The 26191-nt window shown below is 45.9% G+C and overlaps 1 protein-coding gene across 3 annotated transcripts in view; it reads left to right on the top strand.

The window, feature by feature from the left end:
• The window catches only part of LOC144683442 (monocarboxylate transporter 1-like), a 33161-nt gene extending 8039 nt beyond the window's left edge, over window positions 1-25122 (top strand). Inside the window, exons 2-6 of one of the 3 annotated variants that reach the window (XM_078546460.1) lie at window positions 3513-3764; window positions 16266-16409; window positions 19085-19915; window positions 20976-21237; window positions 24960-25122. In XM_078546460.1, the coding sequence (XP_078402586.1) occupies window positions 3548-3764; window positions 16266-16409; window positions 19085-19915; window positions 20976-21226 (1443 nt within the window). In that variant the 5' untranslated portion in view covers window positions 3513-3547 and the 3' untranslated portion in view covers window positions 21227-21237; window positions 24960-25122. Of the gene's footprint in view, window positions 1-3512; window positions 3899-16265; window positions 16410-19084; window positions 19916-20975; window positions 21506-24959 lie in introns of those variants that run through there. The other 2 variants (XM_078546459.1, XM_078546461.1) reach the window with 2 other exon arrangements.
• Window positions 25123-26191: the final 1069 nt, after the last annotated feature.

Below are 26191 nucleotides of genomic sequence, written 5' to 3'. Positions count from 1 at the left end.
GAGAATTCCAAAGATTAATGACCCTCTGAGAGAAGAAATTCCTCCTCATCTCCATCTTAAATGGGTGAGCCTTATATTGAAACCGTGCTCTCTAGTTCTAAATTCTCCCACAAGGGGAAACAACCCCTCAGCTCATCCAAAACTCCGCTGTCCATGTCCTAACTTGTACCAAGTCCCACTCACCTATCACCTCTGTGTTCACTGATCTACATTGGCTCTCGGTCCAGCAATGCCTCAAATTAAAAATTCTCATCCTTGTTTTCAAATCTATTTCTGTAGTCTCCTCCAGCCACACAACCCTCCGAGATCCCTGCACTCCTCAATTTCTGGCCTCTTGCGTATCCTGATTTTAATCACTCCACCATTGGCAGCCATGCCTTCAGCTGCCTGGGCCCTGAACTCTGGAATTCCCTCTCTAAACCTCTCCACCTCTACCTCATTTTCCTCCTTTAAGACCCCCCCTTAAAACCTACCTCTTTGGCCAAACTCTTGGTCACCTGTCCTAATATCTCCTTATGTGTTTCAGTGTCAAATTCTGTTTGGTAACCACTCCTCTGAAGTACATTGGGATGTTTTATTATGACAAAGGCACTATATTAATTCACATTGTTGTCACTGCCAATGCTGACTGCCCTTATCTGTTAGTTACAGCATGCCCAAGCCCTCTTGGGACCCTCGGAATCACAGATCCTGTCACTTCTACCCGTTGATAAGGGACTGTAGGTGGAATCTTCTGCTCAGGCCAGGAGCCTGAGTTGGAACCATTTCCTGCCCTCAACCTCACTTTGGCTGTCAGGCTGCCTGCATGGGAAATCCTCCTGGAGACAGTCAATTAAGAAGCTGCCCTGGGTCTGCCATCCAATTAAGGATAGTGGGCAGATCCCTAAGGCTGCAGGCCCAATCAATGGGACAGCAGCCCCAGCAGGAGAGGTGGAAGCTGCCTTGGAGAAGAAAGGCTAGGCTGCCTCCATCTTGAGGAACCCTCTGAAAAGGTATAATGGTTGGTAAAATAAATGGTGGCCACAGTTGTGAGATCCCCCCTGTGGCCCACTGATAGCTGCGATTCTAGTGGGTGGGGTGGGGGGGGTTAGTGGTGGGTGAGGGTTAAAACAGACCCCAGGCCAGTCACCAGCAATCTGTCATCTAGCACCTGGCAGGTTAGGCCCTAAGTGGGGACCTTCTCGGTGGTGACCCCAATCAGCCCAAAAACGGAGAGTTCATTAGGCAGGTTGGCTACCTGTCTCTGCCAGCGCTGACCCAGAGACGGGAATGTGTTGGGCCACTGATCCAACACACATTTCTCTGAAATTCCTCCTGGTCCCACCTTGAGGCTTGCCGCCCGCGAAGAATCTGCCCTGTGTATCTGACACTTGGCAGCGAATGGGGTTACTGTCAGAGCCTGCAGTTCTGGTGCCAATGCCTGTGCACATTCTGTTGTGTTGGCCATTATTTATATAATGCAGTAATCAGAATGAGGAATAGCAACCAGTGTTTTTGAGTTCAACGTTCATCAGATTCAAAATGGGGGAAATAAATATTTGTGAAAGATTGTACTTCAGCTTCTGGGAAATAAGTCAATATTTGAGTTTTGTAATAACTCAGGAGTGCAACACAATGTTGATTCTGCATGTCAGTGGAAGGGAAACTGTGAGGTACAATCAGAACTGATGTTTGCAGAATGTGACTTTCTTCTGAATCATAGGCAGTCTCTACTGACAAAAATCAAGCAAAGTTATCCAACACTAGTTGGTCAGTGTCAGCATTGAGCACTCCCACATCACAGATTATGTGGAGAGTAGAGCTCTCTTTACACCGTCCCCATCAAACACTCCCAGGACAGGTACATCACGGGGTTAGATACAGAGTAAAGCTCCTTCTACAATGTCCCCATCAAACACTCCCAGGACAGGTACACACAGGGTTAGATACAGAGTAAGGCTCATTCTAAACTGTCCCCATCAAACACTCCCAGGACAGGTACACATAGGGTTAGATACAGAGTAAAGCTCCCTCTACAAGTGCATAATGGCAACATAACACTTATGTTGCTGCTACCGCTTATCCAGAGACCTGGAATAATGACCTGGAGATATGAGCTCATATCCCACCAGGCAGCTGAGGAGTTTAAATTCAATTAATTAACTAACTCTAGAATATAAAGCTTGTCTCAGTAATGGTGACCATGAAACTAATGTTATGGCAGGCGGATGGTAAATGCCAATCTACTCAAATCCCAGACTGAAACTTGAAACAGCTGCCACAACTATTTGCAATTTGTATTTATTTTGAGATGCAGGCTTTGAATTCAGTAAAAAGAAGGCCACTGAGGCTTAGAGTGTTTTATTACAAAACTAAATTAAACCTTTATTAATAAAAAAATGATTTTAAGCACATACATAGGTTTACAAATTACTACTGTGATAACTCCTAGCTCCCCTAGTTAATCTAACTCCCAGTTACACCTCCGTTAAGGCAACAGTAAAAACACAGATTTTAAAAGACCCAGGCAAAGTAACACGATATCCTGATCAGTCGAATTCGAAGTGAGTTTTCTTAACTTCAGTTCTTGCAGACAGCAGTTTGGGTACACTTGTTAGATCTTAGAATGTCTTCCCTTGCACACAGCCTTCTCTCCTTTATCTATATTTTCCCCTTTGAATGCAAATTCCCATTGTTTCACTATGCCTTTGGACTTTATCTCTCTAATGATAAAAATATATCATAGTACCAATTTTACCAGTAATCTTTGGGAAAAATAAACACAGTTTCTTAACTTCTCCTGGCTAGGTGAAACATTTCACCCTTCTTTTGAATTCAAGCTCGTCTAGTTTATTTAAAAATGCAATTGTTCCCTTTACACCTCACATTCTAAAACATTCCCCATGTTTACCAATTTAGCATTTCAACCCTAGCTTCTCTTTTTACATTAAAGCCTTCAGACCAGCTCTCTCTAATTCAATTAAGTCCCACACGCACAGACACACACGTAGACATAGACACAGAACCCACTATTACTCTACAATAAATTCCGAATAACATTATGAAAATTATTAAAGGTTCCTGACGCTAACATCAATTGTTGTAAAAACCCATCTGGTTCACTAATGCCCTTTAGGGAAGGAAATCTGCCACCCTTACCTGGTCTGGCCTACATGTGACTCCAGACCCACAGCAATGTGGTTGATTCTTAATAGCTACACAATTGCATTCAAGAAGACAGCTCACCATCACCTTCTCCAAGGCAATTAGGAATGGGCGATAAATGCTGGCCTAGCCAGCGAAGCCCACATCCCATGAATGACTTAAGAAAAACACTATCCCAGCAGACATTCCCAGTGTAGCTTGGATTTCACCCATGCTGTACAGGCCCTGATTTTTTTAAGGTGAGAATTATACCATTTCTCATACCTACTTTCTTGACCTTGGTAAGAAAGAAGTTCTCCTTTGTCTGCAGGCTGGTTTCCGTGCTGTTTTTGCCTTTGCTAATGTTTCCTTCACCTTTTCTTTTTCAGTCACTCTCAGCTCCAGTGATTTTTGAGGTACGAGGATGCCTCCAGCAGTCGGAGGGCCGCAGGAGAACACTCCCCCAGATGGTGGCTGGGGCTGGGCTGTAGTGCTGGCATCCTTCATTTCCATCGGATTCTCTTACGCTTTCCCCAAAGCCATCACCGTCTTCTTCAAGGAAATCAAGGACATCTTTAACTCCACCGACAGCCAGGTGTCATGGATTTCATCTATAATGCTGGCAGTGATGTATGCTGGAGGTGAGTGTGATTGAAGGGGGATCAGGTCCTGACTCACTCAGTGAAAAGAAAGACCCTGTGCCTATATAGAGCCTTTCACTACCTGGAGCGTCCCAAAGCTCTTCCCGGCCACTCAAGCGCTGACTTTTTTGCAGGTTAGTCATTGTTGTAATTTAGGAAATGGCAACCTATTGGTGCACAGCAAGCTCCCACAAACAACAATTAGGTCAAACTGTTATTTAGTGTTGCCACCTGAGAGATGAATATCGGCCCTGGGCACTGTGGAGAACTCCAACTTGCTCTTCATTGAAGAGCTGCTGTGGAATCTTTCACATCCACCTGAGAGAGTTCTCCAGGCCCCAGCTTCACATCAATTCCCAAAAGACAGCACCTTCAACAGTGCAGCACTCCCTCAGTGCTGTTCCTCTGACAGTGCAGCACTCTCTCAGTACTGACCCCCGACAGTGCAGCACTCCCTCAGTACTGACCCCCGACAGTGCAGCATTCCCTCAGTACTGACCGCCGACAGTGCAGCACTCTCTCAGTACTGACCCTCTGTGTGTGCAGTACTCCCTCAGTACTGACCCTCCGATGGTGCAAAGCTTCCTCAGTACTGACCTTCCGACAGTGCAGCACTCCCTCAGTACTGACCCTCCGACAGTGCAGCACTCCCTCGGTACTGACCCTCCGACAGTGCAGTGCTTCCTCAGCACTGACCTTCAACAGTGTAGCACTCCCACAGTACTGTTGCTCTGATAGTGCTGTACTCCCTCTGTACTGACCCCCCAACAGTGCAGCACTCCCTCAGTAATGCACTGGGCATGATGGCCTAGATTTCTGTGCCCAATTCCTGGAGCGGGACTCAGAGATGAGAGTGCCACTAACTAAACCACCACTGACAGCTGTTGTGTGCCAACAGAAGGCAGAAGCCTTTGTCGATGTAGCAAAACTGATTTGCATAGAAATTCAGATGTATGTGTGTAAAGCACTGAACCACATTTCTGGAAGTAAATCTTACTTCTGCTTTTTTCAACTGTTAGAAACACAAGATTAATCCTATAGCCTCAAAGGAGGCCATTCAGCCCATTGTGCATCTACCAGCTCTTTGATAGAGTGATTCAATTAGCTATTCCTCTGCTCTTTCCCCATGGCCCTAAAAACATTCCCTTTTCCTGTTTTTATCTAATTCCCTTTTGGAAGTTATTGAATCTGTTTCCACTGCACTTTCATGCAGCGCATTCCAGATCACGTCAACTCAATGTAAATAAAAAATTCCTTATCACCGCCCTGGTTCTTTTGTCGATTCTCTTCAATCTGTGTCCCTCTGGTTACTGACCCTCCTGCCCAGTGAAAACAGCTTCTCTTTATTTATTGTATCAAAACCAGCTATGATTCTGAACACTTCTATCCAATCTCTCTTTAAGTTTTGCCACTCTAACGAGAACAATCCCAGCTTCCCCAGTCTCTCCACATAACTGAAACCCCTCATGCCTGCTTAATTCTAGATTTGCTTTGGATTTACTGGTTTATATCAATGTTTTTGCTCCACTTGAGCGTCCTCCTGCTGTACTTCACCCTAACCCGTTTGACGAATAGTAGATCTTCTTTGCACCCACTTCGAGGCCTTGACATTCTTCCTAAAGGGTGATGCCTAGACTTAGACATAATCGTCCAGCTCAGGGCCAGACAGTGGCCCCTAAAGGTTAGCCTAATTTCCTTGCTTTTGTACTCCAAAGGAATGCCAGTGGTCTTTTAGATCGAACCAGGAAAGCTAGCGGTGCTGGAGACGTTGGCTTGACACCGGAAGAGTTCTGACAGAGAAACATTGGGGGAGTGGGCAGGCCCTCCACCCGGGCTTAGAGTCTAGGGGGGGAGGGGGGGGGGTCCTCTCCTGTACCATCAAGTGAGCCAGGGAGTGACTAGAGTTGCCAACACAGTCGAACGAACTTCAACAATGATGCCAAGTGAAAGCCCAAAGCCCCTAAGCTGCTTAAAGCGATTAGAATTATTTCAAGCTGATTCTGGATCGTGCCAGCTCTGGATGGAATCCAGATCCCAGCCGCCGCCCCCTTCGTCAAGTTGGAGCAGGGGGAGGAGTTGCTAACAGGTTCACCGTCACACTTGAGTTCCCAGGCAACACACGCCTGCTGGCTGAGTCTTCGAAAACACTATTTCTGATTTAGGTTTTTTTTTAATCTTTAATTACATTTAACAATGTTTTTGTTCTATTTTACTTTGGAAATGGTGTTTTGCAGTGACCCACAGACTCCGGTCACTGTTGTGATTGGCAGCTTGCCATTTTCTATGGTAAAATTCCACAGTCCAAATTCTTCAACACAGATAGGATGATCAAAATATAGAATGGCTACATCACAGTCGGAAGCTATTTGGCCTGTCAAGCCTGTGCCGTGTCTTTGCAGGAATAAGATCTCTCTGTTACATTCTGTACAACAACAGGCCGCAGTCCCAATATGAGCACTTCTACTTCTGTGACCTTGATAAAATGTTCACTCAAAATTAACACCGATCCCCCTATCACTGTGCATGTGTCTGTACTCACATGCACGTCTGTGTTTGCACGAGTGCATGTCTGCCTGTGTGTGCTTGTTTGCTTGCGTGCACAATGTGTGTGTCCTTGTGTATGCGTGTCCATGTGTATGTCACCATGGGCGGGATTTTACAGCAGTGGGATTTTGAGGTCTTGCCAAAGTCAATGGACTTTATAACGGTTCACCGCATTTTGTGGCCCCACCCTTGCCACGACGGGGCCGTAAAATTCCGTCCCGTGTGTGCGGGCGTGTGTGTGTGTGTGCGTGCGGCAGTGTGTATGCGGGCATGTGTGGGAGTTTGTGTATGTGGGCGTGTGTGTGTGCGGGAGTTTGTGTATGCGGGCGTGTGTGTGTACGGGAGTTTGTGTATGTGGGCGTGTGTGTGTGCGGGAGTTTGTGTATGCGGGCGTGTGTGTGTACGGGAGTTTGCGTATGCAGGTGTGTGTGCATGCGGGGTTTTGTGTATGCGGGCGTGTGTGCGTGCGGGAGTTTGTGTATGCGGGCATGTGTGGGAGTTTGTGTATGCGGGCGTGTGTGTATGTGCGGGAGATTGTGTATGTGGGTGTGTGTCCGTGCTGGAGTTTGTGTACATGGGCGTGTGTGTGCGGGAGTTTGTGTATGCGGGCGTGTGTGCGTGCGGGAGTTTGTGTACGTGGGCGTGTGTGTGCGGGAGTTTGTGTATGCGGGCGTGTGTGCGTGCGGGAGTTTGTGTATGCGGGCTTGTGTGTGCGGGCTTGTGTGTGCGTGTGGGAGTTTGTGTATGCAGGCGTGTGTGCGTGTGGGAGTTTGTGTATGCGGGCGTGTGTGTGTGCGGGAGTTTGTGTATGCGGGCATGTGTGGGAGTTTGTATATGCGAGTGTGTGTGTGTGCAGGAGTTTGTGTATGCGGGCGTGTGTGTGTGCGGGAGTTTGTGTATGCGGGCATGTGTGGGAGTTTGTATATGCGAGTGTGTGTGTGTGCAGGAGTTTGTGTATGCGGGCGTGTGTGTGTGCGGGAGTTTGTGTATGCGGGCGTGTGTGTGTGCGGGAGTTTGTGTGTGCGGGCGTGTGTGCGTGTGCGGGAGTTTGTGTGTGCGGGCATGTGTGTGTGTGCGGGAGTTTGTGTATGCGGGTGTGTGTGCGGGAGTTTATGTATGCGGGTGTGTGTGTGCGGGAGTTTGTGTATGCGGGCGTGTGTGTGTGCGGCAGTTTGTGTGTGCGGCAGTTTGTGTGTGCGGGAGTTTGTGTGCGCGGGAGTTTGTGTGTGCGGGAGTTTGTGTGTGCGGGAGTTTGTGTGTGCGGGCGTGTGTGTGTGTGGGAGTTTGTGTATGTGGGCGTGTGTGTGTGCGGGAGTTTGTGTGTGCGGGCGTGTGTGTGTGAGGGAGTTTGTGTATGCGGGCGTGTGCGTGCGGGAGTTTGTGTATGTGGGCATGTGTGTGTGTGGGAGTTTGTGTATGTGGGCATGTGTGTGTGTGGGAGTTTGTATGCAGGTGTGTGTGTGCGGGAGTTTGTGTATGCAGGTGTGTGTGTGTGGGAGTTTGTGTATGTGGGCGTGTGTGTGTGTGGGAGTTTGTGTATGTGGGCGTGTGTGTGTGTGGGAGTTTGTGTATGCGGGCATGTGTGTGTGTGGGAGTTTGTGTATGTGGGCATGTGTGTGTGTGGGAGTTTGTGTATGCGGGCATGTGTGTGTGCGGGAGTTTGTGTATGTGGGCATGTGTGTGTGTGGGAGTTTGTATACAGGTGTGTGTGTGCGGGAGTTTGTGTATGCAGGTGTGTGTGTGTGGGAGTTTGTGTATGTGGGCGTGTGTGTGTGTGGGAGTTTGTGTATGTGGGCGTGTGTGTGTGTGGGAGTTTGTGTATGCGGGCGTGTGTGTGTGTGGGAGTTTGTGTATGCGGGCGTGTGTGTGTGTGTGCACAATGGCATGAAGCAGTTTCCATAGTAATTTTCAAATGGAAATTGGTCATGGAGCTAAGAAGGAAAAATTTTCAGACCTATGGGAAAAAGAGGTGGAGATGAAATGGGACTAATTGGATAGCTCTTTCAGGAGCTAGCACAGGCATGATGGGCTGAATAGCCTCTTGTACAATTCTCTGATCATGCTAGATAATTTGGCCCTCATCATCGTCTTGATCATCGTCTTCCTCCTCCTGTGCTGTGCAAGAAAGGAGGGTAGAAGCTAGGATTGAGTGAGTGTATCTGTTGGAATTAGAGAGATGGAGGAGAGGAGCTGGAAGCATTTGGTGCTTTGGAGGAATGCCAGGGTGACGTTGTGGGCACTGACCTAGCCATCTCCCACAACAAAAGCTGGGTACCTTGTCCAGGAGTTCCATGCACCTCTCTCAAAAGGGCAGAGATACTTAATGTCGGGAGCGATCCCTCCAGTACATCCCTGTGGAGAACATTGTGAGTTAATTTGTCCAGGAAGGACGTAAAGGGAAAACAGGAAAACTCAGCAGCCATTCAGTCTCTTGAGGCTGTTCTGCCATTTAATTGCATCATGGCTACATCAGCATCTTAACTCCATTTAAATGCCTTGGTTTTGTAACCCTTAAAACACTTCCTGAACAAATCTATTAATCTCAGCTCTGGAAGATTCAGTAGATCCGAATCATCCACAAGTTTCTGAGGATGAGAGTTCCAGGTTTCCCCTGGCCTTTCTGTCAATAAGTGTTTCCTGATTTTGCTACAGAATGCTTCTCTCTGGGTCCAGATAGTCCAGGAGTGTTAATAATAAAAGTATAATGAAGCATAAGTAAACAATAAAGTAAATAATAAAAGTACAATAAATAAAGTAAATCTCTGATTAAAAATATTGATAAGAAACACAATGAAGTTATTATTTGATAATTGTTGTGTAACTTCTTGTGAAGACAACCTAGGGCACTGGTCAGGAGATAGAGTTTATCAGACCTCAACAGGCTTCCTTTGACATCCTGTCTTTTTAGCAGCGTCCGCCTGTTTCATTACTCGGTGTTTCAAAGACCGTTTCAGATCCTTTCATAATTTCTAGTGAAATGAGGTCACGATGGTATCACTGGTGGTTCTTGCGGAACTGGTGCCAATGAACGATAACACATGATTGAACTGGCAGTTAGTGAATGTGATGTAGATCCAAAAGACACAAACACACGTGGAATGGTTACAGCAGAGAAAGAGGCCATTCAGTCCGACATTCCTGTGCCAGACATGCTAAGCACACACAGAAGCAGACACACACACACACACACGCTTGCATACATAGACTCATACACCCCAGCCCCCAACCCCCACCCCCACCATTCCTGGCCCCCCCCGACATACACACATCCACACAGCTACCCACAAACTAAACGTGGACACCATCCCCCCCAACACGCCCTTGTCCTGGCGCACCATGCGGCAGGAACTGTCATTTTCTGCTTTCTCCACTTTGTTCTACCGTGCCTCGTGCTCTCCCCCCTCCCTCACAAACATTTTGCACTTTCGATTCAACAACACAAATCACAATCCATCATCATATTGCCTCATGACCCCATCACGTGAAGCCAGTGTGACCACACTGAGTGCATCAAGGCAACGGAGGCCGGTGACATTTAACATGATTGAATTATTGCCAATTCAGATCCGAGATAAGCAATATTTTTCTAAACACAGTGGAGGTCAAACAGAGAAGGGCATGACAAAGGGCGGTGTGGTTGTTGCAACATACCCCTGATTGTATGATTGAACCACAAGCTTTTTCTGGCAAAAACTGGATTTACTCAATGAGAACAGGGAAGTAGTTACAGATTGCGTTATGTTGACACACAGACTTACTGCTGCACTGAAGGGTTCTAGCTGGAGGTTGGGAGGGGGTGAGGAATTGCTATCCGCTTATGGGCTGATTTTTAAAAAAATCATTAAGGGGATGTGGGTGTCACTGGCTAGGTCAGCATTTATTCCCTCCAGCCCCACCAACCCCCACCTAATTGCCTGGGCATTTTTAAGAGTCAACCACATTGCTGTGGGTCAGGAGTCATATGTAGGCCAGACCAGGTAAGGACAGCAGATTTCCTTCCCCTAACCAGGTGGGTTTTTATGACAATGGACAATGGTTTCACGGTCATCATTAGGCTTTTAATTCCAGATATTAGTTGAATTCAAATTCCACCATCTGCCATGGTGGGGGTCCCCAGAGCATTACCCCGGGCCTCTGGATTACCAGTCCAGTGATAATACCACTACGCCACCACCTCTCCTTGAAGCTTCTATTGGTTCAGATACTGAATTATAGAGAGAACCAGCATCTATACAGCCCCTTCCATGACCTCAGGACATCCCAAACCGCTTTACAGCCGACTGAATACTTTTACTTTTGCAGCGCAGTCACTGTTGTGATTATGAACGAGCATTACACTAAAGGAAAGATGGAAAGTTCCTAGAAAGGTTGGAGGAGAAGGTTTCCTGGAACGTTGCCAGGAATGAGGAACTTCAGTAACAGAGGGTAGAAAAGTTAAACCTTTAACAGAGAAGGTTAAGAGGTGAACTAACAGAGGTTCAAGATGTCCCTGGATTGGGACTTGAACCCACAGCCTCCTGACACAGAGGTGAGAATGCTACCTACTGAGTTACAGCTGACACATTGACAGCTTAGTACAGGTTGAGAATTGAAGGCTGCTGTCTGTAACGGAGCTGTACTGGGGCACGGATTGATGGCCAATACTGTGATATTCAGCTGGCTGGTACTATCAAAGGCCCCAAGTGCCACCGTTAAAAAATTCAGACAAGCCATATGCCAATATGAAGATGTGGGAGCTAAGGCCCAGAGGAAGTGTTTCTTTGCTGTTTACAGCCTTCATACTCCCGCAGTGCAGTCAGTACATCAAATTAGAAACACGTGAAAATCTGCAAAGTCCCTGAGATTTGACAAGTGTTTAAGAGGATCCAAAGTCCTGGTGCCAGAAATCTGGAAGTGTGCGGGGACTGGATAAGTGCTCGACAGGGCTATGTAGAGGGAGCTTTACTCTGTATCTAACCCCGTGCTGTCCCTGTCCTGGGAGTGTTTGATGGGGACAGTGTAGAGGGAGCTTTACTCTGTATCTAACCCCGTGCTGTCCCTGTCCTGGGAGTGTTTGATGGGGACAGGGTAGAGGGAGCTTTACTCTGTATCTAACCCCGTGCTGTACCTGCCCTGGGAGTGTTTGATGGGGACGGTGTAGAGGGAGCTTTACTCTGTATCTAACCCCGTGCTGTACCTGCCCTGGGAGTGTTTGATGGGGACAGTGTAGAGGGAGCTTTACTCTGCATCTAACCCCGTGCTGTACCTGTCCTGGGAGTGATTGATGGGGGCAGTGTAGAAGGAGATTTACTCTGTATCTAACCCTGTGCTGTACCTGTCCTGGGAGTGTTTGATGGGGACAGTGTAGAGGGAACCTTACTCTGTATCTAACCCCGTGCTGAACCTGCCCTGGGACTGTAGAGCACTCCCTCAGTACTGCACTTGGAGTGTCAGCCTAATCCATGTGCTGTAGTCTCTGGAGTAAGATTTGAACCCAACCTCCTGACTCAGGTGAGTATGATATACTGAACCACAGCTTGTATTTCTGGTGCCATTCCCATATGGCACTGGGCGACAGTGACTGTTTAACTGTACAGAAGTATACTGGTAGCAGAATAAATGAGCAGCCAAGGGCATTGGGGTGAGGCAAATGCCGGTTCATGTTTTGGGGATGGGAGGCGGGTTGTGTATTTGTGGTGGTGTGATGAGAGAGTGATGTTGCGTGACCTCTCCCAGCTAAATCTGAAACCAGTTTCCCATGAAACTTCAGCCCAGCTTGTGAGCAATGTCTGTAAACAGCGCTGGTCATATCTCATGGAAACACAGGACAAATTCATATGACCTCTCACAGTGTTGGCCATGGCTGAGAGGATAGATTTCTCACTTCCAAGTCCTTAGAATTGCATACACACAGTCAAGGCTGACACTCCATTTCTCTCTCCTCTCTTAAGGTGTGCCTTGTAACGCTTTCTGCTTACTTGGCTCAGTTTCAAATTCTGTCTGATAGTCGCTCTTGTGTGCGGAGGCATGGGATTTGTTACTTTGTTATAAGTGCTACATAAATGCAACATATCACTGTTAAAGTGCAGTGACTTGTTTTTCAGTCAAGTCTGGCAGTGATTTCTGCACACAGCAAGGTTCAACAAATGGCCAGTGAGAACAATGGGTTTGAAATTTTAAACAAAAACAAAAATACTGGAAAAACTCAGCAGGTCTGGCAGCATCTGTGGAGAGGAACACAGTTAACGTTTCGAGTCCGTATGACTCTTCAACAGAACTAAGTAAAAATAGAAAAGAGGTGAAATATAAGCTGGTTTAAGGGGGGCTGGGATAGAGCTGGATAGAGGGCCAGTGATAGGTGGAGATAACCAAAAGATGTCATAGACAAAAGGACAAAGAGGTGTTGAAGGTGGTGATATTATTGAAGGATGTGCTAATTAAGGGTAGAAAGCAGGACAAGCAAGGTACAGATAGCCCTGGTGGGGGTGGGGTGGGGGGAAGGGATCGAAATAGGCTAAAAGGTAGAGATAAAACAATGGATGGAAATACATTTTAAAATAATGGAAATAGGTGGGAAAAGAAAAATCTATATAAATCATTGGAAAAAACAAAAAGGAGGGGGAAAATCGGAAAGGGAATGGGGATGGAGGAGAGAGTTCATGATCTAAAATTGTTGAACTCAATATTCAGTCCGGAAGGCTGTAAAGTGCCTAGACGGAAGATGAGGTGCTGTTCCTCCAGTTTGCGTTGAGCTTCACTGGAGCAATGCGGCAAGCCAAGGACGGACATGTGGGCATGAGAGCAGGGTGGAGTGTTGAAATGGCAAGCGACAGGGAGGTCTGGGTCATGCTTGCGGACAGACCGAAGGTGTGCTTGAAATTTTGTTTTCCTTAGAGCAAAGAAGGTTAAGAGGTGATCTAGTAGAGCTTCAGAATGTCTCTGGAGTGGGATTTGAACTCACAACCTTCTCACTCAGGGGTGAGAGCGCCACCCATTGAATCACAGGTGACACCTTGGTGGCTTAATGTGGTAAGTTCAACCAGAAAGAACTCCCCAGTTCTTCTTCAGATTGGCAAGATTTTTTTTATTCTGTGCTGGGGCCTCAACTATTTACAGTTTATATCAATGACTTGGATGAAGACATCAAATGTATGATTGCTAAATTTGCGGGTGACAGAAAGATAGGTAGAAAAATAAGTTGTGACGAGAACATAAGGAGTCTCCAAAGGGATATGGATAAGTTAAGTAAGTGGGCAAAATTTGGCAGGTGGAGTATAATGTGGAAAAATGTGAGCATGTGCACTTTGGCAGGAAGAATAGAAAAGCAGCATATTATTTAAATGGAGAGAGATTGTAGAACTTTGGGGTACAGAGGGATCTGGGTATCCTGGCACACGAATCACAAAAAGTTAGTACGCAGGTACAGCGAGTGATTAGGAAGGCAAATGGAATGTTGTCATTTATTGCAAGGGGAATTGCAATAACGTGTTGGTGCAGACTCGATGGGCCGAAGGGCCTCTTCTGCACTGTTTGATTCTGTGATTCTGTGAATGGAATATAAAAGTAGGAATGTTTTGCCCCAGTTGTGCAGGGCAATGATGAGACCACATATCGAGGACTGTGTACAGTTTAGCTCTCCTTACTTAAGAAGGGACATAGTTGCATTAAAGCAGTTCAGAAAAGGTTCACTCGACTGATTCTTGGGTTGAGGGGATGAAAGGTTGATGAAAGGTTGGACAGGCTAGGCCTGTATCCATTGGAGCTTAGAAGAATGAGAGGTGATCTTATTGAAACATATGAGATCCTGAGAGGACTTGACAGGGTGGTTTGCTGAAAGGATGTTCCCTTTGTGGGAGAGACTAGAACTAGGGGACACAGTTTAAAAATAAGGTATCTGCCGTTTAAGAAGGAGATGAGGAGAATTTTTTCTCTCAGAGTTTCATGAGTCTGTGGAACTCTCTCACCCAGAGACCGGTGGAGGCAGGGCCATTGAATACTTTAAAGGCTGAATTAGATACATTCTTGATTGACAAAGGAGTCAAAGAGTATCGGGCATAGGCAGGAAAGTGGAGTTGAGGCCACAGTCAGATCAACCATGATCTTATTGAATGGAAGAGCTGGCTCATGGGGTGGAATAGCCAACTCCTGCTCCTGATTCGTTTGTTTGTATACAGAGAAAAACATGGGCATTCTACCAAGTTCGCTGGCCAATATTTATCTCTCAAACAAATTCACTAAAAAAACAATTATTTGGCCATTGCTTTTTGTGGGATCTTGCCATGTGCAAATTGGCTTCTGCATTTTCTACGTTACAACAGTGATTACACTTCAAAAGTACTTCATTGGCTGTAAAGCACTTTGGGACATCTCAAGGTTGTAAAATGTGCTATTAAAACACAAGCTCTTCCTTTTTTGGTGCTATCACAAGCCACAACAGTTTAATTTTGTCAAAATACGTCAACCGTGAATTTCCACTTACCATAACTTTGGCAAAAGGTCCAGAGAAATAGCATTTAACCCCCATCACTTCCGCTGTCCCAGTGGGTCAATGGATCAGTAGCCTGTGGCAATGAATTCACCTGAACAGTAAGTCTGGAACACAGTGCCAATTCTAAGTCCATAATGTTCATCTAAAGAATAAAAGGACTTACATTTCTATAGCACCATTCACGATCCTCAGGGTATCTAAAAATGCTTTACAGCCAATGAAATACATTTGAAATACACTCGTGTCATGTAGGAAACACAGTACCCAAATTACACACACAAAGCAGAGATAATGGCCAGTTAATTTGTGGGTTGCGGGATGCAAAAAAGGACTCCCCAGTATCGGATTTTTTATGCCGACCAGTTGGGGTCTCAGTTTCACATCTCAGCTGAAAGGTAGCCCCTCTGACAGTGCAGCACTCCTTCAATACTGCACTGGAAGTGTCAACCTGGATTTTGTGCTCAAGTCTCTGGAGCGAGACTTGAACCCACAATCTTCTGACTGAGTGGCGAGAGGGTAATAGCCACTGAGCTGTTGCTGAGACCATGAGGGGGTGGGTGGGGTGGGTGAAAGGAAAGGGGGATGAAGGGATTAGAAACAGGATGGGTAAATGTGCATTGGACTATTTTCTCTCATGGAAAATAAACACCAGCATGGACTGAATGGGCTGAATGGCCTCTTTCCATGGTGCAACCTCTTTGTATCTTTTTTTTCTCGAGACTTCTATTTTCATGACACATGTTTCAGGGTTACCCAGGGGCACTGAGCAACTTTCTCACTAGATCTTGAGTTTCTCCTGATATCCAGGAAATTTACTGGACTGAGAAATTTCATTCATGCCATTTACCGCTTACATCCTACATGCCGGGGATCTCCTCGGGAGTACCGTGCGTTCTTCCTGACCCTTACACACCCTGAATGGGCAGACTCATTTAAGCTAATTCCTTGAAGTGGTGACAGGTCTGGATCAACAAGCTTAGTTTGTTTAATGCTGTGACAGGAAAGAGAGAGAGAGAGAGAGGGAGAACGCTGTGTTAACTATTTCTGTCTGGTTAGGGTATAGAGGGTTATGGAACCAAGGTAGATAGCTGAAGTTAAGTTAGCGAACAGCCATGTTCTCACTGAATGGTGGAAAAGGCTAGAGGGGTTGAATGGCCTTATGGCCTTCTCCTGTTCCTATGTCCCTAATTGCGGGAGCTCTTGTCTCAGTGAGTGTGTGATCAGATGCTGTGGAAGAACTGAAACTTAGAAGAGCACCTCTTGCATTACAAGCTTGATCTATCCATTTCCAACTTTTGCCGCCCCTACAATATCTGACTGAGAATTAGTGCTCAGTTGGTGAGAGCTTGGAACCATCTCAGCACCTCACAAACTTCCAGCTGACTTCAGAGAGGGACTTCCATCACATCACACTGGACAAATGCACAATGCTGACTCCCCTCATCCTTTAGGCTCCCATATTAACCAATCAATCTTATATTCTCCTTCAGGTCCTATCAGCAGTGTCCTGGTGAACAGATACGGCAGTCGGCCAGTGGTGCTAATGGGCGGGCTGCTGGCGAGCTCAGGAATGATCATCTCTTCGTTCTGCAATAGTATTGTGGAGCTTTACTTCTGTATAGGAGTGATTGGGGGTAAGTGTCAAATCATTCTTTGATACTTGGCACTTGTGTCGTTCCTTGTTTAAATACTGAACTAATGGTCTGTGAGTATTAATGTACCAATTACATTTCCAACTGACATACTATGGTTTGTTACTGAGAGTCTGCAGCAACTATCAGATTAATACTTAACCCATTTAGTCACATTTCAGTCCTCTACAAGCATCTGATGCTACCCACTGCTGGTCACAGAATGCTCCCTCTCTGTTGTAGCACCAGAAACTCCCACCAAACCAAGAGATTACTGTCCCCAATAACTTAGAAACTCAGCTGAGAGTAGCTCATCCTGCTGGTGGATGTGAAAAGAGTACTGTTTGGAGCTTTGCACTCAGTGACCGTCTCAAACACACATATTTCCTATATTCTGCATTAGTTTCACTCTTGCCCTTACTCTATCCCGTGTGCTCTCTCCCTCTGTTTGGTATCCCTTTCACTCTCTGCTCTCTTTCTCTGTCTCTCTCTGTCTGATTTTGAACAGGATGTAGTTGACAGATTTATACCTGGTGATGCTTACTGGCTTCTAACCCCAACCACTTCCGCTGACAGTTTATAAGAAACTTGTGTCGCAATGACCTCAGGTGATGACCAGCAGCCGAAGTCTCAACACTTTGTATCTAAGATTGTCATTAAAATCTGAGCAGCATTATTGTAAAATTAAAATATTTACTGATTTCCCTTTTAAGGATATGCTTGTTTTATATATTTCGCTCTCAGCCGCTTTCTTCCTTGAAAGTTTCTAACCATTATAGGAACATAGGGCTTAGCAGCAGGAGGAGGCCATTCAGCCCTTCAAGCCTGCTCCACCACTTGATAAGATCATGGTTGATCTACTTATGTTTTCACCTCCGCTTTCCTGTCTGCCACGCCCCCCCCCCCACCCATAACTCTTAACTCCATTTTTTTCGTTATTCTTTCACAAGACATCATTTCTTGCCCATCCCTAATTGCCCTTTAACTGAGTTGCTTGTGAGGCCATTTCAGAGGGTATTTAAGAGTCAACCGCATTGTTGTGGGGTCTGGAGTCACATGTAGGCCAGACCAGGTAAGAAAGGCAGATTTCCTTCCTTAAAGGGCATTAGTGAATCAGATGGGTTTATTTTATGACAATCGATGATAGCTTCATGGTCACCATAACTGAGACAAGCTTTCACTTCCAAGTTTATTAACTGAATTCAAATTCCACCAGCTTCCATGGTGGGATTTGAACCCTTGCCCTCGGAGCATTAGCCTGGGCCTCTGGATTACTGGCCCAATGACATTATCATCTCCCCTTGTCTATCAAAAGTATGTCTAACTCTGCCTTGGATAAATTCTGCGGCCCAGTCTCCACTGCTGTCTGGGGAAAAGGATTCCACAGACTCCACTCTGCAAGAAAAAATTTCTCCTCATCTCCGTCCTAAAAAAGTTCTTCTTAAACTGTGTCCCCTAGTTCTAGTCTCTCCCCTAAGGGGAAACGTCCTTTCAGTATCCACCCTGTCAAGTCCACTCAGGACCTTATATGTTTCAGTAAGATCACCTCTCTTTCTTCTAAACTCCAATAGGTATAGGCCCAACCTGTTCAACCTTTCCTCATATTAGCCAATGTACCTGACCTTCCCTGAGTCAGAGTGCTTAATACTCACTGCAGTCACTCCACGTAGAGCGGAACTCTCTTCGATAAATTCTAGGCCCTTCGTGAAGTTCTGTGTTGAGTTTATTGGTGCTCTTTGAGTACTGGCAGCACTTTACAACTTCTTTATTAAGCTCTGGGTTTAGGCCCAGCCTCAGGACCATACTCCTGATTATGCGGGGAGCAAATACCTGGTGCACATCAGTGCTATGAAAGGGCTTGTATTTATACACCAGCTTTCACGAGCTTAGGAAGCCCCAAACTGCTTTACAGCTAATGAAGTACTTTTTGAAGTATAGTCACTGTTGTAGGAAGCATGGCAGCCAATTTGTGCACAGCAAGTTCCCACAAACAGCAATGTGATGATGATCAGATAATCTCTTTTAGTGATGTTGATTGAGGAATTAATGTTGACCAGGATACCAAGGAGAGCCTCCATGCATATCTGGACTCAGAGGACACACTCCCCTGTGTAAGAGATTCATTACAACAACTGCTTGCAATTTTATAGCACCTTTGATGTAAAATGCCCCAAGGCTCTTCACAGGAGCGTAGTCAAACAAAATTTGAGCCTGATAAGGAGGACAGGTGACCAGAATTTAGGTAAAGAGGAAGGAGCATCTTAAACGAGAGAGAAAGCTAGAGAGAAAGAGAGAGAGAGAGAGAGAGAGAGATTTAGGGAGGGAATTCCAGATATTAGAGCCTGGGCAATTGAAGGCACAGTCATCAATAGTGGAGCGATCAAAATCGAGGATGTGTATGAGGAGTAGAATCGGAGGAGTGTAGAGAAGTCAGAGGGTTGAAGGGCTAGAGGAGATTACAGAGTTGGGGTGGGTGCGGGGATCATGGATGGGTTTGAAGTTAAAGATGAGAATCAGGAATGGCCGAGGGACCAGAATTGGAGTGTCATTCGGATGAACACACATTACTTTAAAACATCTTTCACTAATTTTAAAAGCAAGTGTGAATTTACTTGGAGTGACACTAAGTAGCAGCTGATTAACTTTTAAACAACATTTTAAACAACATTTCCATCCAGGGTTCGGACTCGCCTTCAACTTGCAACCGTCGTTGACTATGATTGGCAAATACTTCTACAAGAGACGCCCCTTGGCTAATGGACTAGCGATGGCTGGAAGCCCAGTGATCCTCAGCACACTGGCTCCTCTTAACCAATATCTCTTTGACAACTACTCATGGAGAGGAGGCTTCCTGATCCTGGGGGGGATCCTGCTCAACTGCTGTGTGGCCGGATCCCTCATGCGCCCCATAGGCTCTCGGCAGACCAGTGCATCCAAACCACAAGTGGACGCCAAGCGTGAGGCTGGCACGAACTCTGACCTTCTGACCGGTGAACCCAAAGCAAAGCTCAGCATCATCCAAACCATCAGCAACTACTTGGACCTGTCACTCTTCAAACACAGAGGCTTCCTGATCTATCTGTCTGGCAATGTCATCATGTTCTTTGGTCTATTCGCACCCCTGGTCTTCTTGTCCTCTTATGCCAAGAATATGGGCATTGATGAGTACAAAGCAGCCTTCCTTCTCTCCATCCTGGCTTTCGTGGACATGTTTGCTCGACCATCCATGGGACTCCTGGCCAACACCAAGTGGGTGAGGCCAAAGATCCAATACTTTTTCTCATTCTCCGTCCTCTACAACGGTGTCTGCCACATCATGATGCCCTTGGCAACTGACTATATTGGCCTGGTGATCTACACCATCTTTTTCGGGTTTGCCTTTGGCATGCTGAGCTCCGTACTGTTTGAAACCTTGATGGACATGGTTGGGGCACAGAGGTTCTCCAGTGCAGTTGGACTGGTGACCATAGTGGAGTGTTGTCCAGTATTACTGGGACCTCCGCTCCTAGGTAAGATGGGTTGTGTGTGACGTCATGGGGAAGGCCAGGAGAAAGGGGAGGGTGTTGGAAGCTGGAGTCAGAACACAGAAGGAGGGCAATTCAGTCCATTGTGCCTCTGAAAGAGTGTCCAAATTGTCCCACTGCCTGTGCTCTTTCCCCATAGTTCTGCAAATGTTTTGTTTTGTAGTATTGACCCAATTCCCTTTGAAAGTTATTATTGAATTGGTTGCACTGCCCTTTCAGGCAGCGTATTCCAGGTCACATTAACACTCCGTAAAGAAATTTTTCCTCATTTCCCCCCGCCCCAGATTTGTTGCCAATCATCTTAAATCTGTGTCCTCTGGTGACTGACCCTCCTGCCACTGGAAACGGTTTCTCCTTACCAATTACTACCATCTCTTCATAATTTTGAACACCACTATTAAATCTCCCCTTAATAACTCTGCTCAAAGTAGAACAACCCCAGCTTCTCCAGTTTCTCCATGTAGCTGAAAATTCTTTGTAAAATAGCAAAAGCAGCTGAGGCAGAACCGGAGAACTGGGCCTCTTGGACAGTCACTTTACAATTAGACCCAAACATTTCCGCAGTCATCATGGCACAGAAGGAGGACATTCGGCCCATCAAGTCTATGTTGGATGCCTGTGGAGCAACCCAGTCCGCTCCCATTCTCCTGCTATTTCCCCGTAACCCTGCAAATTTATTTCCCTCAAGTGTCCATCCAATTTCTTTTTGAAATCATTCATCATCTCCACTTCCCTACCAGGCAGTGAGTTCCAGGTCATTGACACTTGCTGTGTATGAAAGTTTTTCCTCACATTCTCCTGTGGCTTTTACCCTGTGTCTTTTACCCAGATCCTTAGGCCTGTAGGGGCAGGGGTGAGTGGGTGAGAAGATAGGGTTGGGGAGAGCGAGCAACTATACAGTGGGGGCATTGGGAGAGGAGGAGGTGACTATGCTGTGGGCAGGGGGAGAGATGGGGTGGGGGATGGATCCCAAAAATGTTTGCCTGTTGACTTGATGCTGAATCACAGGAATGACACATGATGCAGAGCTGTCTTTTTGTTGCAGGCTTGCTGAAGGACGCGTACAATGACTTCCGCTATGTGTATTTCGCTTGTGGAGCAGTTTTGATCGTCGCGAGTATCTACCTGTTCATTGGCAATGCAATAAATTACCATCTCCTCGAGAAGGAGAGGCAAGCGGAGGAGCAGAAATTGAAACACGAAGCGATGGTTGACTTGAACGAGACCAAACCAGACATTTCATCCACGGGGCAAAAATATCAAGAAGGAACAATGGATCAGGACACAGATATTTAAGGTTGGGAGGGCTTCTGGTTTATTTTATACATTTGGTTTCACTGGGATTCCTGCCAGCCCCCCATTTTACCTTCCCACACTTATATTTCTGGAGGGGTGCAGTGAAAGATTGATGGGGTGTTGGCTTCTCCCATCATTCGCCATTGCCTCCATCATCCTAGGGTTGCCAGCGCTCCGGGGTTGCCCTGGAGTTTCCAGGAACTGATCTCCTGGACACTGCTCTGAGCAGTCAAAAGAAAAAAAAAATCACAAGGGCATTAAAAGAATTATACGTTTTTATCCTTTCCTTTGCGTACCTTTATTTTATTAGTGCTAAAAAAAATTGGAGATGGAGTTAAATGATTGTTTGGGCAAATGGGGCACGAGGGTTTGTGTTGAAACCTCCAGGAATATGTGCAATCAGAATTGGCAATGCCAATGAATCCCCATTGTGATTGGGAACGAGACGGATGCTCCTCTCATTTTAGGTGGGCACTGGGGCCGGAATTTCCCAGCCCCTCATGCTGGCCGGATCTCCGGTGCCGCCGATGTGATTTTAATGACTCGCTGGCCCCGCCACTGGGGAACCCGCCGTGGGGGGGGACTGGAAAATTCCGGCCTGTGGGTGGGCTTTAGACCCTCTGGCCCATCCAGGCAGTCCCACACATCATTGATTTCTTGTGTAACACTATGAGGAGAATTTTTATCACTCAGAGGGTGGTGAATCTTTGGAATTCTCTATCCCAAACGTTGTGGGTACTTCATCATTGAATGTATTTAAAGCTGAGATAGACAGAATTTTTGGTTTCTCAGGGAACCAAGGGATATGGGGATCAGGTGGGAAACTGGAGTTGAGGCAGTAGATCAGCCATGATCGTGTTGAATAGCGGAGCAGGCTCAATGGGCTGCTCCTATTTCTTAAGTTCGTAGCCAGTCTCCATCTCACCCCAAAACCATTGACCTCCTAAGAGAGGTGAAAAACCCGATTTAAAAACCCTCAGCTGATTTTGGGGGAAAATAAATCTGGGAAAGTTCCTCTCTGACCCCACCCTGCAGATCATGCAGTAATTCAGGGAGTTTCCTTGGGATCTGAGAATTCCATACAGCGCGAGGTGATCTTCATCCCAGCCAGAAACAGGTCCAGCTCTCGCTTGCAGGGTTACAGTGAATCGGTGTCCGCCACACGCAACAGTCCACACTTGGAAAAGACCCACCTCCTGAGCTTGTAATCTGGGGCTTGTATATCTTAAAATTGTGACCCCCCCCCAACCCCTGCATTGACCATTTTATGATGTGCCTCAGACCTTTCACGCAGTGACCTCTTTGCAATCCCCACCCCACCAATCCCACCCTGGGTGAACGCAGAATCCGCCTGCCTCACAGATCAATAATATAGCAATAGAACTATCTTAGCACCAGGGATTCTTCATGTTAATCATTGTGTTGAGTGGATGTCACCCTCGGATAATTGGACCTTGCCAGCTCAGGTTGTTGTACACAAGTAAGTAGACTACTGAAAGTTACAATTAAAAATGAGAATAGTTTTTCAGCCCTGCTCCACATCAAATCTGAGGGTGAAGCATAACCACATGCATCCCCCCCGCCCCAGCTCTGTGTGCATTGGGTGTTTAGAGGGGTGGGGAGGTGGGTGGTTGCTGATGAGTCATGGGTAACAAGGAGAGGTCACCTAATCAGGTCAGTGAGTGCTGTAGCAAACACACCAAGCTGATGAACAGGTTAGAATTAAATACAGTCATGGAATTCTTTCCAAATAACCAGTCCCATGGGCCTTGTTAACTGGTAGCCCTGAGGGTTAGGTTGAGAATTGCTCACTTGGTCTTATACTGGAGTCACAGAGAGATAATGAACTAATTGGGCTTCTCATGTTTAATTGACGCTTTCCTACAGATTATCAGTTGCTGGAATTCATTCCTTGCTGTGGTGGGACTTGAACTTAAAACCTTATGATTGCCAGACAACTACCAGAACTACTAAGTTACATGGAATTTACAGCACAGAAATGGACAATTCAGCCCAACTGGTCTATTCTGGTGTTTATGCACCACATAAGCCTCCTCCCACCTTGCATCTCACCCTATCAATATATCCTAATCCTCCCCCCCACCCCACCCCTCCACATGTTTATCCAGCTTTCCCTTAAATGCATTTTAACTATTCGCCTCAACTACTCCCTGTGGTAGTGAGTTCCACATTCTCATCAGTTTCTGGGTAAAGAAGTTTCTCCTGAATTTCAGATTGGTTTTATTAGTGACTATTCTTATACTTATAGCCCCTAGTTTTGGTCTACCTCACAAATGGAATCATATTCTATAAGTTTCTTGTATTTAAAGACCTCTTTTGGACTGCCCCTTAGACTTCTCTTTACAAGATAAAAGATCCTCAGACTGTTTACTCTTTCCAGATAGTTATAACTTTCCTGTTCTAGTATCACCCTCATAAATCTGTTTTGTACCTTCTCCAGTCTCTCTATATCCTTTCTGTAATATGGAGATCAGAACTGTTCACGCTTCTCTAGGTGTGGCCTAACCAAAGTTTGAGATAACTTCTCCGTTTTTATATAAAAATATAAGAACAATGCTGTCCCTCTAGAAATTAACCCAGTGCTTGGTTTTTACACTTTATGGCTTTATTATTGTACTCATCATGGGCAGCTTGAAAATTCAGTTTTAAACAAAATCTGTAAATGAGTAACAGCGACTGTGAATCTGTTAGATTGTCATAAACAATGTTCCTTTAGAGAAGGAAGCCTGCTATCCTTACTGGCTCTGGACCTCTGCGTGACTCCAATCTCATACCAGCGTGATTAACTCTTATCTCTCCCCTGAAGTGACCTAGCAAAGCTACTCTGTTGTATCAAACTTATCGGTGGTTTAAGAGGAAGGCCCACCACTACATCATCAGGATAACTAGGGACACAACGACACGGGTCCTCAGAATAAAAGTGAAGTTAATGATTACAACCCAGTGAGGAAGGGCAGGCTGATCAATGCGGTGGCACAGAATTATTTCACCAGAGATGGGTATATCTGGAGTTTATCTTTCATTACACTACAGCACGTCTATGTTTTGTATGTCCCTCAATGTGGCTCCGAGGAGATGGCAGCACTCTCCCTCTCTCCACTCCACTCTCATTTATTGAGCCCAGGCAGGCTTGAGGGATCAGGAACTAATGGAGTAGGTCTTTGTCTGATCCATGGGCTTCATCTTTCAACTCCAGCCAAAACTAACTGATGGACAACCAGCATCAGCTACTATGGAGGCAAAAGGAGCAATAGGAGATCTGGGATCCCTATTCCTGCAGTGTGTCTGGGATTTCCCCATTCCCACAGTGTGTCTGGGATCCCCATTCCTGTAGTGTATCTGGGATCCCCATTCCTGCAGTGTGTTTGGGGTTCCCCCATTCCTGCAGTGTGCCTGGCAAAGGGGATGTGCGCTGTTATGATTGGATGATAAACTAAAGTCCCATTTGCCTGGCTGGGCTTGAACAGTGAAGCTCTGTGTCTTACCCAGCCTTCACCCTTCTGTACTCAGTAACCCCTCAGTATCTACACCCATCCTCGAAAACTCCTCAGTATTTACACCATTCTCCACTGTCCCTCTATCTATGTGTCCTGTGCAGTATTTGGTGCAGTACTGTGAGTGGTGTGAAAGTCGAGATGGTTTAATGCTCTGTGTGGTCTCCTGCTCTCGTGAGGGATGTACGTTCACTACCTCATTTTTTCAGAAACAAGACCTGAATCGACTCAGTTCCTTGGAAGGCGTGTGTTTAATGTTCAACAAGAGCTATTTTGACAACCCTTTGTAATATCCGTCCAATATTCCTGTGTGTGACAATCAATGTAGATTTATTTTTGTTCTCATTTACCAGAAATTGAATATAAAATCTATGAAAATGATGTTGAATTTGTATAAGATATTTGTTATGTCACAGTGGGGGTATTGTGTGCAATTCCAGGCATTCTGTGGTACGAAGGTTATAGAACCATGAGTCCATTGGAGATTCATGAAGATCCATTGGAATTGGGCTTTGGTAATGGACACCTGCAGTGCTGTGGGTCGTTTTGGTCCTTCTTACCTCAGAGAGAGCAGCAAAGGTTCATGGGACTGGTTCCTGGGATGAGGGCATTGTCCTGTGAGGAGAGATTGTGTAGACTAGGTCCATATTCCCTTGTAGTTTAAAAGAATGAGAGGTTATCTGATTGAAATATATAAAATTCCTTAGGGGCTTGACAGGGTAAATGCTGAGAAAATGTGTCCCCCGGGTTAGAGAAACTAGAACACGGGATCACAGAGTCAGCATAAGTGTGGCCATTTAGAACTGGGATGAGGGGAAATTTCTTCAAAGGGTTGCGAATATTTGGATTTCTCTATCCCAGTGAGGTGTGGATGCTCAGTCATTGAGTATTTTCAAGACAGAGGTTGATAGGCCTTTAGGTACTAAGGGAATTAAGGGGTATGGGGTTTTAGTGCAGAAAGGTGGAGCTGAGGTAGGAGACCAGCCATGATCTTGTTGAATGATGGAGCAGGCTCGAATGGCCTCCTTCAGCTTCTATGTCTTATGTCCTTATTAATTATACACAGAATGAATGATTGGAGTTATAAAGAAAAGTTAAAAAAAACTTGGCCTATTTCCACAGGACTAAAGAGGGTAAAATGGGTTTTAATAAAGGTTTCCAACATGACTGAAGGTTTTGAGAGGGTAGATGGTGTCAAGTTGTTTCCACTGGTTGGGGAAATAAGGGGACACAGACTGAGGATTCTCACCAGCACAACAGGAATATACAACCAATTAGTTATGACATCTGCTGGCCAATCAGGAATCCTGCTTTGCTGCAGCATCTAACCAACTACTTGAGAAGGTACGTGGTTCTCTTTCACCTTCTCCTCTGGGCCTAGCGTTACATGAAGCAGCCCATTTCTGCTTTTTTCCAACCAGCTGATTGCACGTTTTACACCAGCCTGACT

The sequence above is a fragment of the Cetorhinus maximus genome, chromosome 8 (genome assembly GCF_964194155.1).
Source record: "Cetorhinus maximus chromosome 8, sCetMax3.hap1.1, whole genome shotgun sequence".
NCBI classification, from domain to species: Eukaryota; Metazoa; Chordata; class Chondrichthyes; order Lamniformes; family Cetorhinidae; genus Cetorhinus; species Cetorhinus maximus.
This window is presented reverse-complemented; position numbering and strand designations above follow the sequence as displayed.